General features: G+C 37.9%; 1 protein-coding gene across 1 annotated transcript in view; it reads right to left on the bottom strand.

Annotated features, from left to right (window-relative positions):
* The window catches only part of CCDC175 (coiled-coil domain containing 175), a 93401-nt gene that overhangs the window by 2398 nt on the left and 76806 nt on the right, over positions 1–14197 (bottom strand). The window contains exons 17-19 of the mRNA XM_077122476.1: positions 10265–10364; positions 6592–6635; positions 5483–5642 (exon numbers count right to left, since the gene is read on the bottom strand). Of these exons, the coding sequence (XP_076978591.1) occupies positions 5483–5642; positions 6592–6635; positions 10265–10364 (304 nt within the window). The remainder of the gene's footprint in view (positions 1–5482; positions 5643–6591; positions 6636–10264; positions 10365–14197) is intronic.

Here is a 14197-nt window from a genome sequence, read left to right as displayed (position 1 = left end):
CAGGGAACATTCAATAGCCAGATTTACAAGTGGCTCACGGGATGGTCAAATAATTCAAGGGGCTAGGACTTTACTATTGTGTCCCCAAGAGGGTAGTAGACTTAAGGAATCGGATGAGTGCCCAGCAGAGACCTGATCATTTCTAACTCCTAAGCTGAAAAGTGAGCAGAGGTTAAGTAACATGTAGGAAGCAGACCTGGCATTCAAGCCCAAAGCCCACATCATGCCAGTGCTGCAAAGCAGAAATTACTGGAGCTAAGGGAAGCCAGAAACCTTCCTTGGGATCTCAGCTCAACGTCCAGTTCTTTGGAGACCTCACCCCTGTTTTCCTAAGCAGGTCAAGTCTCCCTCTTGGGTTCTCTCATGGCTCCTATGGCCCACCTTCAGTACACTGGATCTTGGAAGTTTATAGGTGTTTGTATGATTCACCCACAAGACCAGTGTGGGCCAAATTTGCTTCAATGGCAGAGTTGACTAGTTGCTACAGAAACTGCATATGGCTGGCAAAGCCTAAACTACTTATCTGGCCCTCTACAGAAAACATTTGCCAGCCCCTGAATTCCAGTGTGAGTTCCAAAGTTTTCTATATTCATTCACCTGTAACTCCAGGGCCTACACAGAGTAGGCACAGAACAGGCATTCGAATACTAAGTATAGTTTAGAATTAACAGTGAAACATGGGCTAGAACCTAAAAAACAGGAGAAACTTCAAGTAACAATATCCCAATTATCAATATTTCAGTGGGTCCAAACTATCCATTTTTATTGGAATTTTTTCAGTCAATAATCTATTGATTAACCATATTTTAAGTTAAGACTATGGTCTTAACTGATGTCCTTTTCATCATTTCATTTTCAGTGAAAAAAGAATACTTTAGTTTTTTCTGAATTGGTCATTGTGTAACAATTTGTTCATCATTTTGTGGCATAGAGTAAGGAATTCATCCCTTGTTCGCTTTTGTGTCTCAGCCTGTGTGATCCTTTGTCATGTTGCCAAGGGAGCTCAGCCATAAGTGACCAAAGGAGAACAGATGGCAACGTCAACCCTCTAGTCCAGGAGTCAGAAACCTTTTTTTATAAAGAGCCTGAGAGTTATATTTCAGGCACTGCAGGCCACAGAGTCTCTGTAGCAACTAATCAAATCTGCCATTGGAGCATAAAAGTAGCCATGGATAATATATAAATGAATGAACTTGGACATGTTCCAATAAAACTTTATATGGAGACAAGGAAATTTGCATTGCATATAATGTTCTTGTATAATGGAATATTATTTCGTTTTTTCCCAACCACTTAAAGATATAAAACCATTCTTAGCTTCCAGCCATACAAAAATGGGAGGCTGGGTTTGACCCCCAGGCTGAAGTTTGCTGACCCCTACTACAGACAATAGATGTGGCTTGGGGTCTTAACGACAGTCTTAGCATCTATGAAAATCAGCAACTGAGAATACGGAGAGGGGTGAAAAAGTAAAAGCCTCCAAGCTCAAATTTCTTACAATTCTCATTAGTCAACAAACCGAGAGTCCATAATTTGGTTATGCTAATGACAGCTTGAATAGAAATTCTGGTCATGGGAGATTTAGGTCAGTGGTCCCCAAATTCTTTTGACCCTTCACCTATACCACATGCCCCAATTTACTTATAAATTATATATGTGTGAATATGTGTATTATATCTATTGATATATGTATAATATAAAACAGACAAAAGTAGAAATTTTAGAGGATGACAGAAATAGAATATAAATAGAATTTTTAATATTTGCTTCTCTTGTCTGGATTGATCACATCTCACTTTGGAGCTCATTGCATGTCAATCTAGAATCTATGATCTAAACTTGACATCATAACCAAACCTTGATGATATCATAACCAAATCTAGCCTTCAAGCTCTGTAAACTTGGAGAAGTAGGAGAGTGCTCCAATGTGGTCAGAGATAAATCAACTCCCACTGTGAGCTGTCTGCCAGAACTCAAAGCTCTGGGGCTGGATTATAGATTCAGCCACTCTGTTGCTTAAAAGGGAAGCAGGTATTTTGCTGGACTGCCCAGATAGGAAAGTCTGTAGGTAAATATTCATTTGTTCCCTCATTTTACCAATATTTGTTGAACAACTATTGTGTGCCAGGCACTGTGCATTGGAAATAAAAGGGTGCCCAAACAAAATGGCACCTGCCTTAATAGAGCCTCATGGGGCTTCCTGCAGGAGACAGACCAAAGACAAGTAAACAGAAGCAAAATAACTACTAATTGTAATAAGTACTCATAAAGAAATAAATAAGGTGCTCTAATAAACAATAATGGAAAGGACATAATTTAGATTGGATATTCCTGAAAAGGGTCTCTGTGAACCCTTTATGGTTTCAGTCTAGATCTGAAGAAGAGGAAGAAACTAACCATATGACAAAGGCAGTGTGTCCTAGGCAGAGGCTCTAGAAGGAACCAAATTCCTGTGGGTTTTGGTGATCCTGGCACATAGCTCAGGAGTTCTACTTAAAGCCCAATTATTGCTGATGGTAAATATTTTCAACTGAAGACTGAATTCTCAGCTTTGGATTTTGGAAAAAATAAGCAGACTAAATAACCTGAAAATCCTCCTTGAATTATAAAACATCTAGAAATGTGGGAGGAGAGATAACAAATTTCTCTTTCAATGCAGAGCTGTCTCCTGTAGGAACTTGAAACAAGAGAAACCCCCAGTGTCCTAAGCAAGGAAGGAGCTGGAATCCTAAGCAGCTGGTATGAGCAGGTGCTTCATCCAGCAGTAGGGGAGAGGTGGGGGAAGAATGGTGTGTATCTCCCTAACTAAGAAGGGGATGCCAAGAGATCAGGCCTTTAGTTTCTTCCCAAAAGGTAGCTAGGACTGAAAACCCTCCCTAAAGAACCTATTTACCTTCTAGGGAGGGAGGAAGGGAAATGAAATCAGAGAGGAGCATATAAAGGACTCTGCATCCGTTATTCTCTTTCTTGGGAAAAATATATTCTAAGTAAATACGTAAACATTAAGGTTTTACAATGATGGATATACATGTGTGTATGTGTGTGTGTGTGTGAGGGAGAGAGAGAGAGATATTGAGCAATTGAGAGAAATTGCTTAAACTTTTCATATTTGATATATTTCACTGGATTGAATAAAAATCCAGTTACCTGGAACAAGTGCAGTTTATTTAAGAGTCATATATATTTAGTCATGATTGCCTATCAAATGAACTTAAAATTCTAATTAAATGACTATCTTTTGGATGGAATAAAGACGAGTGGCAATACTGCATAGTACTATCACCTATTTTTATTTGTTTGTTTTCATTCAAAACACTATCACTCTGTTCTGAATAAGATACTTGAAATTGAAAGTGGTAGCAAAAAATTGAAAGCCCTGCTTTGATACTGAATATACGAAGTAACAATAACCAGACCATGTTTGACAACTGTACTCCGACCCACAACCAATCGCCAGAACAGTCATGACATGCCCAATGGCTGCCAGCTTTCCCATTGTATTTTTTAAATCTTGTTTCCAAACTCAGGACCAGCCAAAGAAAACCAAACATCCCCACGAACTCAATCATTAGAAGATGCCCCACTTCTAATCAGCCCGCCTCTGGCTTCCGCTTGCCAATGACCTTCCATCAGAGCATTACTGAAATCTGCCCCCATTCTTCCCCACTAGAAAGCTTTCCCACACTTCAGGCTCTCTTTGAGACACTGCCAAAGGCACATTATGGTGACTAATTCCCTTGCCTATAGCAAGCTCTGAATAAATAGCCTCTGTTTTCTATGTGAGTGGTCTTCCTCTGTTTCCACCCAACTATTCTCCACTTTGCAAGACAATCATCAAAATTGAAACATGAAAAGGGGAATATCACATTAGTTGTCCCGGGGACACAGTTTTCAATAGCCTATTTAAGTTTGTTCTGACACAAAGTTTCCAACAGGTTTCAAATAAACATTGAGGATTCACCAAGGTGAAAACTTCAGTTAACACTAATCTTAAACTTCTGCTTACCCGACAGCTGCAGGGACTGCCAGGAAGAGCAAAAGAGACGCAAAGAGACACAAAACCCACGAGGCATCCCCACTGCCCTTGAGCATAACAAACACCATCAGGACCCACCCCATTAAAACCACTTTTCAGTTCATAAAAGAATTTACTCACAAAATCCATCACTGGTAACAGAAAAATCATTTCTTCTGCCATACAACATCCCCAAAACATTGGTTCTAACACATACTGGAATGTTTGGGGTTGTTTTTTTTTTTTTTTTCTTTTTTTACTGGGATGTTTTTAATCCTATCGCTTTCACCCATTTGCCTTTTTTGTAAATCCCACTTTATTTTCTACATCTTGTCTTTCAAATTGCTGATCAAATGAGCATGCTCTTTAAAATTCAACTTCGGCAATTCCTACTAGATCTGTACACTTGTCGTATGATACAGCTTTGGTTTCCTCGGGTGCTATCTCCACTTTGCTCTGTTCTCCCTTCTTTTACCCCACTCTCTCTGCTCCTGCCTCCCCAGGGGATTCCATCACTGGAACCTCTGGGCTGTACCAGTATGAAGGATTTGCCTCCATTTCTCATGGCTGTCTGAATTGGGACAGAGTTTTGTGAATCTCGTGTCTAAAACGATGTTTTAATTAGGGATTGAAAATGAAGATGATATCCCTCTGGAGAAACTAGGCTGCTTGCTGACGAGACAAGCATTTTAGCAGGACATCTAACATCTCAGAAGACGTTGCTAGATTTTCACTGATGGTAACAACTGCTGTTGATAAGGCCAAACTCAACTCAGAAAGAAAATGTGGAATTATGTTCAATGTCTTCTGTTTAGGAAGTCAAGAAAGTGCAAAAAGAATAAAAGACTTCTATGGAAAATGTTAAAAGTGAGGGTTAAAAAAAGAAAACTCAAAGAAGTTAAGGTTTGGTGACGTAGAAAACGTTCTAGGCAAGAGGGGGAATTGGCCAGTACGGTTGCTTCAAATGAGAAGCAATGCTCAGATGTGTGATGTGTTGTGATTTACTGGGGCTGAATTGGTAACCTATTTAATTTGCACTTTTTTTGCCTGCTTCTTTTGATGTCACTAGTTGTCGGGCTTGCATCATGTCCCCCACAAAAGGCATGTTCAGGTAGCAGCAACCTTTGGTCCTGTGGATGTGAACCCATTGCAAATATCATCTCTTTGAGATGTTGGTTCAGTTAGGATGTGGCCTAATTGAATCAAGTTAGGCTTTAATCCAGATTACCGGAATGCTCCAGACATGAGTGAAAGTCAGACAGAGGAGGAGCCATGGGGAGCATTTAGAATATGGAAGTCACCCGAATCTGGATGAGATAGGAGATGTCGCCATAGGTATTACCACATGACAGAAAAATCTAAGGACCCCAGAGACTGCCAGCAAGCCAGAAGATTCTAACCCCAGAAGGAAGCAAGGCTTTTAGCCTCTGAAACCATTCTATTACCCAAAACTGAGATGTTGCTTACCGAGGTCTATTAGTGATTCCTTTTCCTTAACAGAACGCAGTTCTTCAAGGCTTCCCTCTAGCCAAGCGCTGATTTGCTCAATTTTTTCATCTCTTTCACACAGCTTTCCTATCAGTGCTTGTATTTCTTTGATGATCTCCTGGCCATTGCCCACTAAGACCTTAAAAAATGGCATTTTGGGGTGTGTGAATATAAATTGCAATACAGTAAATGAAAACATATTCTGACTGAGTGGACCAAGTCCAAAACAAAAGCGTAAGCATTACATATGCAAAATTGATGTTTGTCATGTAAAATGGGTGTATGTGCATGGCAAATTCATACATTTCTACAAAACATCTCAGATATTTCCTACAGAATAGCTTATCACTTGAGAAGATTTAATGTAATGCTTATGAATTCAAATTTTTAACTAAGTAAGGTGGTGGTGGTGGTAACATAAAAAACTAGTTCACCCTCAGAGCAGTACAGAATTGCAGAGGGGATTCAGTGCGGCTTAAAGCTTAAGTGAAACGACTTTGGAGTCAGGTTAGAGCTGAGTTCTAAGAGCCCCACACACTACTATACTCTTAGGTTTAGGGAAAGTTACTTAAATTCCGTGAGCGCCAGCTGGAAAAGGAATTCCTTATCCAGTATTTTAAGGGTTAAATAGGGATTACATGTAAAGATTAAATCCTAAGTGTCAGAGCAGGACTTAAACTCCGGCCTTGAGTGGCTGTGTCAGTGACAGCTGGTAAAAACATGGATGATAGATGGAGCTCAGAACTAATAATTTTATCTTAAAATGTATTCAATTTGAGCTTGAAGAAAAGTCATTGCACTTTATCTGAAATGGTAGAGCAGGTAGACAATTTTCCAAAGGATTAGGGTTTCATAGGGACCTTTGGCACAAAGGACACATTTTTGGTTGTGACAGTCACACTAGCTGTCACACACATACCCCCAATCCTGGCCTTCTTCCCTCATGCAGGCATGCACACATGCACACGTGCACACACACACATGCCCACACACACACACACACACACACACACACACACACACAAGGTAGACGAACATTTTCAGAAACGGTATGATACTTATGGAAGAAATAAACACAAAAAACTTACCTTAACTGAGGCCTGGAATTCAGTCCACAAATCCATATATTGTGCTAAAAGTAAAGATTTTTAAAACGCAAAGGTTACTGAAACAACTGGAATGATTTTATAAAAATAATGTTATTTGAATTTCAAAAATTATCATTTAAAGTTTTCCACTTCCTATAATGTCAGAATAACTGGATCAGACCTACTTTTGTCCTGAAAACAAGTAGAAAAATGGGACAAAATATATGAAATAAATGTTTTCAGATACTGGTAACTGGACTGTGATATCTGATAGAAGGGAAACAAATAAGGCGAGAACTATGATCACCAAACTTTCTACTGGGGCCACTTTCTCCACCACAGCATAAAAAGGTATTCCTACACAGGACAAGGCCTTCCTGCATGGAGACACCAAAATCCACAGCAAATATTAGCAAATTGAATCCAACAACTATGAAAATAGTAATAACTTTAGAGCAATTGTACCTTATTCCAGGAATGAGAGGTTTAACATTCAAATATCAATCAATGCAACTTACCGTTTTAACAGCATAAAGGAGAAATACTATACGAGCATTTCAATAGATGCAGAGAATGCTTTCGACTAACTCAGCATTTTTCCATGGTTAAAACTCACAGGAAAATAGGAATAGAAAGGAATTTCCTCAACCTGATGAAGGGCATCTGTATAAAACCTAGAACTAATGCCATATTTCCTGATGGAAGACAAAATACTTTCCCTTCCAAGAGGAACAAAGCAAAGGCATATGCTCTTATCACTTCTCTTCAATATTATACTGGAGGTCCTGGCCAGTGGAATAAGGCAACCAAAAAGAAACGAGAAACATGCAGATCGGAAAGGAAGACATACCGTTTTCATTTGCAGATATCATTATATAGAATGTCCTAAAAAATCTATAAAATAGTTTCCAGAGCTAAGTGGATTTTGTCAATTTCGCAAGATACAAGGTCAATTTGAAAATTAAAGAAAAATATAAGACCATTTATAATATCATAAAAAATACTATATAGTTAGGGATAAAGTTAACAAAATAAATGTCATACTTGTATCCTTATGTGGGAAAAGTTTAACTCAATAGACTTGGTTGCTCAAATTTTGCACATCCCTAAGACAGGGATTGGCCTTTATCTGGTTCCTGAGTACTGAGCAATTAGAATGCTCCATCTGATAAGACTGTTTTTGCATATCTGAGGTCTTGATCCAAGATAAGTTTCCCTAAACAGTTTAGGTTGGCAGTATGATTTATGGTGAGCATCTGCTTTATCTTTGGAGGTTGAGTAACTGAGGTCAGTCACACACTCCCAGTCAATACCCTGAACACCCAGCCTGGGGGAGATTTCTGGTTGACAACACTTGGCATGTGTTGCTGTTGCTGTACCTGGTTCCTGGGGAAATTAAGTGCATCTGTGCAACTCCACTGGAAGAGACACCTGGAAGTTTCCCCCTGGTGTCTTTTCCCTCTACTGAATTTATTCTGTATTCGTCACTGTAGTAAACTGTAACTATGAGCACAACAACTTCTGAGTCTTTTGAGTCCTTTCAGTGAATCATCAGCCCTAAGAGTAGTAATGGGGACCCCTGGAATGACACTAAAAACTTTAAAGCATTGCTGAGATAAATTAAAGAAGCCCTAAATAAATGGAATTATATACTATGTTCTTATACTGGAAGACTCAATATTGTTAAGATGAAAGACTCAATATTGTTAAGATGGCAGTTCGTACCAAATTGACCTAAAGATTCAACACAAAAGCATTAAATTCCCAACGGTTTCTTTAGTAGAGATTAATAAGCTGTTTCTAAAATTTATTTGGAAATCAAAGGCCTTGACTAGTCAAAATAATTTTGGAAAAGAAGCACAAAGGTAAGAACTTATACTATATGATATATAGGTTTAATTTTAAGCTACAGTAATCAGGACTGTGTGGTATTGGTATAAATTTAGACATTTAGAATAGAGGAAAAAACAAATTCATAAAATTGATTTTTTAAAAAATTGCCAGGGTAGCAAAAGGGTGCTGAAATTACTGGATTTGCATGTAGAAAAAAATGAAATGTCAAACCACAGACCTAACAAAGGACTTTCTTCGAGAATATATAAACGATTCTCTCAATGCAATAATAAGAACACAAACTATGCAACATAATGAATAAAAAATTTGAATAGACACATGGCATACTGTATTTTCCAAGAATGGCCCCACAATGTATTCCATCCATATGCTTTTCTCCCAACACGATTCTGAGACTTCTTTTGTTCAGTTGTGAACCTATGTTCCCTCCCCTTGTACTTGGGAAAGAGTATGGTGGAAGTAGCATTCTGACTTCTGGTAATAAAAACGAACTTTCATTTTATTCTTTTGAGATGCTTGCTGTTGGAACCTAGCTGGACAAGCAGCTTCATGGAGAGGTGTTCTGGCCAGTAGTCTCTCCTGAGTTCTAACTAAGGGCCAACATCGACACAGAAAGAGTGAGTTTTCAGGTGGTTCTAGCCCTTAGCTATTGTTGAATTATCACCTGTCTTCAATTTGCCCCAGCTGAAGCCAAGTGAAGCAGCTATGCACTGTCTCCAACAAACTCTGCCCAAATTGCCAATTTATGAGCAAAATAATTGCTTATGCTACGAAGTTTGTGACGTTTGTTATGCTGTAATGGACAACTAGTTTGAGATACTTCACAGAAGATAATAAACAAATGGTAAAAAAAAATATATATATGAAAAGATGGTTGGAAACATCAACCATTAGGAAAATACAAATTAAACCCGCAATTAAATACTATTACATATCTATTAGAAAGGCTAAAATTAAAAGGACTGACAATTTTAAGTGTTGGTGAGAATATGGAGTAATGGGTACTCTTACACACTGCTCACGGATGGGATAATAAATTTGCAAACTACTTTGGCAAACAGTTTCTTATAAAGTTAAACATAAATTTAAACATGCAGTTTAAACATAAGTAATCTTATGACCCAGAAATTCCACTCTTAGGTATATACCAAGAGAAAAGGAAACATGAATCCTCAAAAAACACTTCTAAACAAATGTTCATAGCAGCTTCGTTCAAAATAGTCAAAAGTTGAAAACAATCTAAAAGTCTTTCAGCTGGTGAGTGGATAAATAAAATACAGTATAACTGTACATTGGAATACTACTTGGCTACAACGAGGAACAACTAATGATATATGCAACAACATGGATGAATCTTAAAAACTATTTTACTGATTGAAAGAAGCCAGGTACAAAAATCATAGAGTATACAGATGCATACTCTGTGATTTCGTTTATATCTAAATCATTAGGGATGCAAAGCAGATCAGCGGTTGTCAGGAACTGGAGGGGAGGTAGGAGATAGCTGGACAGGGAGGCAAGAGAAATTTTAGGGTGATGAAAACGTTCTGTATCTTATTTTTGGTAGTGGTGGTTACAGTACATTTTTTTTTTTTTGCATGGGCAGGCACTGGGAATTGAACCCAGGTCTCTGGCATGGCAGGCGAGAACTCTGCCACTGAGCCACAGTGGCCCGCCCTGGTTACAGTACATTTGTCAAAACTCAGTGAACACAAAATGGGTCCATTTTATTGAATGCAAATCAATAAAATTGATTTAAAGGAAACATAAAAACCTTTATTTTTTACATATGAAAACTGCCCACGACAGCGTTACTTACTTTGCTGGGTAATCAGCTCCCAAGACAGATCTAATGAGTTACTGATGAGGACGCCTCCGTTTTTGTAATCCTCTCTCATCTTCTTCATGTATGAAATATACTGGAAATTAAAGGCATGTGATTGCTTTAGTTAATTATCCATTTAATCATTCAGCAAACATTTAGTGAGTCTTACTCTGTGTCAGCTGCTGTTCCAGGCACAGGGCTTACAGTGACAGACAAAGCATGCTCTCATCAAGCTTACATCGTGGTGAGAGAGATAAGGGATTCTGCTTCCTATTAAGCATTGCACCACCCTAATAAACACAGCATTCTGAATATAATTTTCCCCAAGAAGAAATTAAAATGTGTTCTGTGTGAATGCACCGTATCCACAACAAAAACATTCCTCATGCAAAACGTGTGTAGTTAATGTCACATAGCAGAAATGCTGCCAGACTGCAGTTCAGTGTAAGACCTAAGAGAGATGATATATTGAGTCAGGAGACTCCATGGAATTGCTCATCCAAGTCAGATGCTCCATTGCATTGGGTGGTGGTGGTGGCAGTGGTTTGGATGGAGGGTAAAGGTTTTTCATTCTGATCAGTGCTCCTGGTAGAGTCCATGGCATGAGGCTACCATGTCATACGCTCAATTTTCCTCTGTCCTAAAACAGCACAACTTCTCTGGGTTCTGACTCCTTCTCAAGCCAGTATCCAGTCTCTCACTTCATCCTCAGATCTCTTCTTTGCAAAACCATAGACTTTATTTCCTTTCCCCACATTCTAGCCTCCCCTGCTATTTGGATTCTTCCCCTTCTATTCTACTGAAACAATTCTCAGCGAAGTCTGCCAAATTCAACCCACATTTTCAGATGTCCTCATACTATCAGTGGAAACCACGTGAAGGGACTAACATACGACTAGCTCTGAACTACAAAAGTGGCACTTTCGTATGGTTCAAACAAACATGCCTGCCTGCTGCATTTGACACTGTTGATCATTTTCATCTTTTAAAACTCTTTCCTCCTGAACTGCTATAATAGGCCATGCCCAGGCTCCCGGAGAATGGAGCATACATTTCACAAGAATATACTGCGGGGACTCCTGATGCAGAAATGCCTAATGGTAAGGAGTACTGGCATGGCTCTCTCTCAGCCTGGTGGTGTAAAGGCAACAAACCAGACTCACGGTTCATTTGGCCTGGCCCATCCTTCACTCTGTTCAGGCTGTGCCACCTCAAACGTTGGGCATAACTCCATGAATAACAAGGGAAGGCCTGGGGCCCATGTCTATTCACTTATATCCTATGCATCGCTTGTCTGCAGGCTTGGGAATAATGAAATAAATGCAATAGTTTCACTTATGAGAGGATAAAGCTATACATTTTACAGCAATATTATTTTACATGTGACTTTTTAAATGAAAATGTAATTAAATTAGTAAATTAACTACTAGTAAGTAGATATTTGACTATTTCATCTATATCCTTACACTTTTACCTAGCTGAGTTGGCTAAAAAATTTGTTTGGGGGGGAATCTTCTCTGGATAAAAATGGGTAGCTTAACACTTTGGGATACACTTTGGTATCCTTATCTTTGGGCATGATTTTAGATTTTTTTTGGCATGGGAAGGCTTCGGGAATCGAACCTGGATCTCTGGCATGGCAGGTCAGAGCCACTTTGCACCTCCCTATATTATTTCTTTTAATACATATTTTAATTGTTTACATTTTCATTTTGAAATAATTCCTGATTTACAAAATAGCTGCAAAAAAGGTAAAAAGTCCAGTACACCCTTTATCCAATTCCCTGAATTGTTAACATCTTACCTAACTTCAGCATGATTGTCAAAATCAGGAAATTCACATTCATACAATACATTCAAAACTGTTAACTAATCTACAAACTCATTCGAATTTCACCAATTGTCCTGCTCACTACTTTTTCTCATACGGGATCATACATTGCACTTAGCTGTCATCTCTTTAACCTCTTTTTGTAACTAATAGGTATTTTATATTTTGAGGTTATGGAAATATCCTCATTTTCATCATACTTTCACCCACTAATTTATGCATCTATTGATGATCCTTATCTGCAGCAATTGTTACTGTGCTGCCTGATGGTGATTTTCTATTTTCATCATTCCTTTTGCATTTACTAATTGGGAAATCTGTTGTACTGAAAAGCTTTTTCTTCTCTCCCATTTACTTTTTTTTTCCCCAGTCATTTATTTATATCAATATGGACTCATGAGTATTTATCTTATTCTATTGGTCATAATTTGTTATTATCATTGTTTTCCTTGTTGGTCAAGTTGCCCCAGATTGGACATTGGGAGCCTCTTCAGGTTGACTTCTGGTCTTTTGACATGTCCCCATCAGTTTGAAGTCCAATTTATCTATTTTCCCATTTTGTTGTTTGTGTTTGGGTGTTATATCTAAAGCACCATTGCCAAATTCAAGGGTTTGAAGATTTACCCCTATGTTTTCTTCTAAGAGAAGAACAATTACAGCTCTTACATTTAGGTCTTTGTCCATTTTGAGTTAATTTTTGTAAATGGTATGAGGCAAGGGTACAGCTTCATTCTTCCACATGTGTCTATTCAATTGTCCCAGCACCATTTGGTGAAAAGACTATTCTTTCCACCAGTGAATGGTTTTGGCACACTTGTCAAAAATCAGTTGACTATAGAGGCATAGGTTTATTTCTGGACCCCCAATTCTATTCCATTAATCTATGTGTCCGTCCTTATGCTAGGATCCAGTGTCTTGATTATCATTGCTTTGTTGTAAGTTTTGAAATTGGGAAGTATGTGTCCTCCTACTTTTTCTTTTCAAGATTGTTTTGTCTATAAAAAGTCCCTTGCAATTTCATATGAATTTTAGAATCAGCTTGCTAACTTCTACAAAGATGTCAGCTTGGATTCTGCTAGGGTTTGCACTGAATTTGTAGATCAATTTGGCAAGTATAGTCATTTTAAGAATGTTCTATCTTCTAAATCATGAACATGGGATGTTTTCCCAATTATAGGCCATCTTTAATCTTGACAATGTTTTGTTATTTTCAGAGTATAAGCTTTACATTTCTTTTGTTAAATTGAGTCCTAAGTATTTTTATGCTATTGAAAATGTAATTGTTTTCTTGATTTCACTTTTGAAATGTACATTGTAAATGTACAGAAATACAATTAATACTTGTATGTTGATCTTTTGTCCTGCAACATTGCTGAACTCATTAATTAGTTCTAATCGTTTTTTCAGTGGATTCTATATATAAGATCATGTCATCTATGAATATAGTGTTACTTTCCAATCTGAACATCTTTTCTGTTTCTTACCTAATTGTTGTCCTAGCTAGAGCCTCTAGTACAATGTTGAAGAACAGTGATGAAAGAAGACATTCTTGACTTCTTCCTGATCTAAAGAGGAAAGCATCCAGCCTTATTTCATTTAGTAAGATATAGTTGTGGGTTTGCATAAACTTCCACTTGATTTCATGGATCAGTTTGAAGATGTTCCTTCCTATTAATTTGTTGAATGTTTTGATCATGAACGAATATTGGATTTTATCAAATGCTTTTGCCGCACATATTGAGATGATCATTTGTTTTGTTTTATTTTCATTCTCTTGTTTTTTTTTATTTTTTATTTCTTGATATGGTGTATTGCATTAATTGATTATTGGATGTTGGTTAGCCAAACTTTGCCTATGTGGAGCAAATTCCACTGGTCATGCTGTATAATCTTTTTAAATCTTGCTAGATTCAACTTGCTAGTATTCTTTTCCCTTTATTAGAGAGGTTGTGGGTTACAGAACAATCATGGAGGATTCCCATATGCCACCCCATCACCAACACTTTGCATTGGTGTGGAACATTTATTGATATGCTACTATTTTATTACTGATTTTTGCATCCATATTCATCAAAGATATTGGTCTGTAGTTTTCT

The sequence above is a fragment of the Tamandua tetradactyla genome, chromosome 12, assembly GCF_023851605.1.
Source record: "Tamandua tetradactyla isolate mTamTet1 chromosome 12, mTamTet1.pri, whole genome shotgun sequence".
Taxonomy (NCBI): domain Eukaryota; kingdom Metazoa; phylum Chordata; class Mammalia; order Pilosa; family Myrmecophagidae; genus Tamandua; species Tamandua tetradactyla.
Note: the sequence above shows the minus strand (reverse complement) of the source record. Positions and strands in the feature narration are given on the sequence as shown.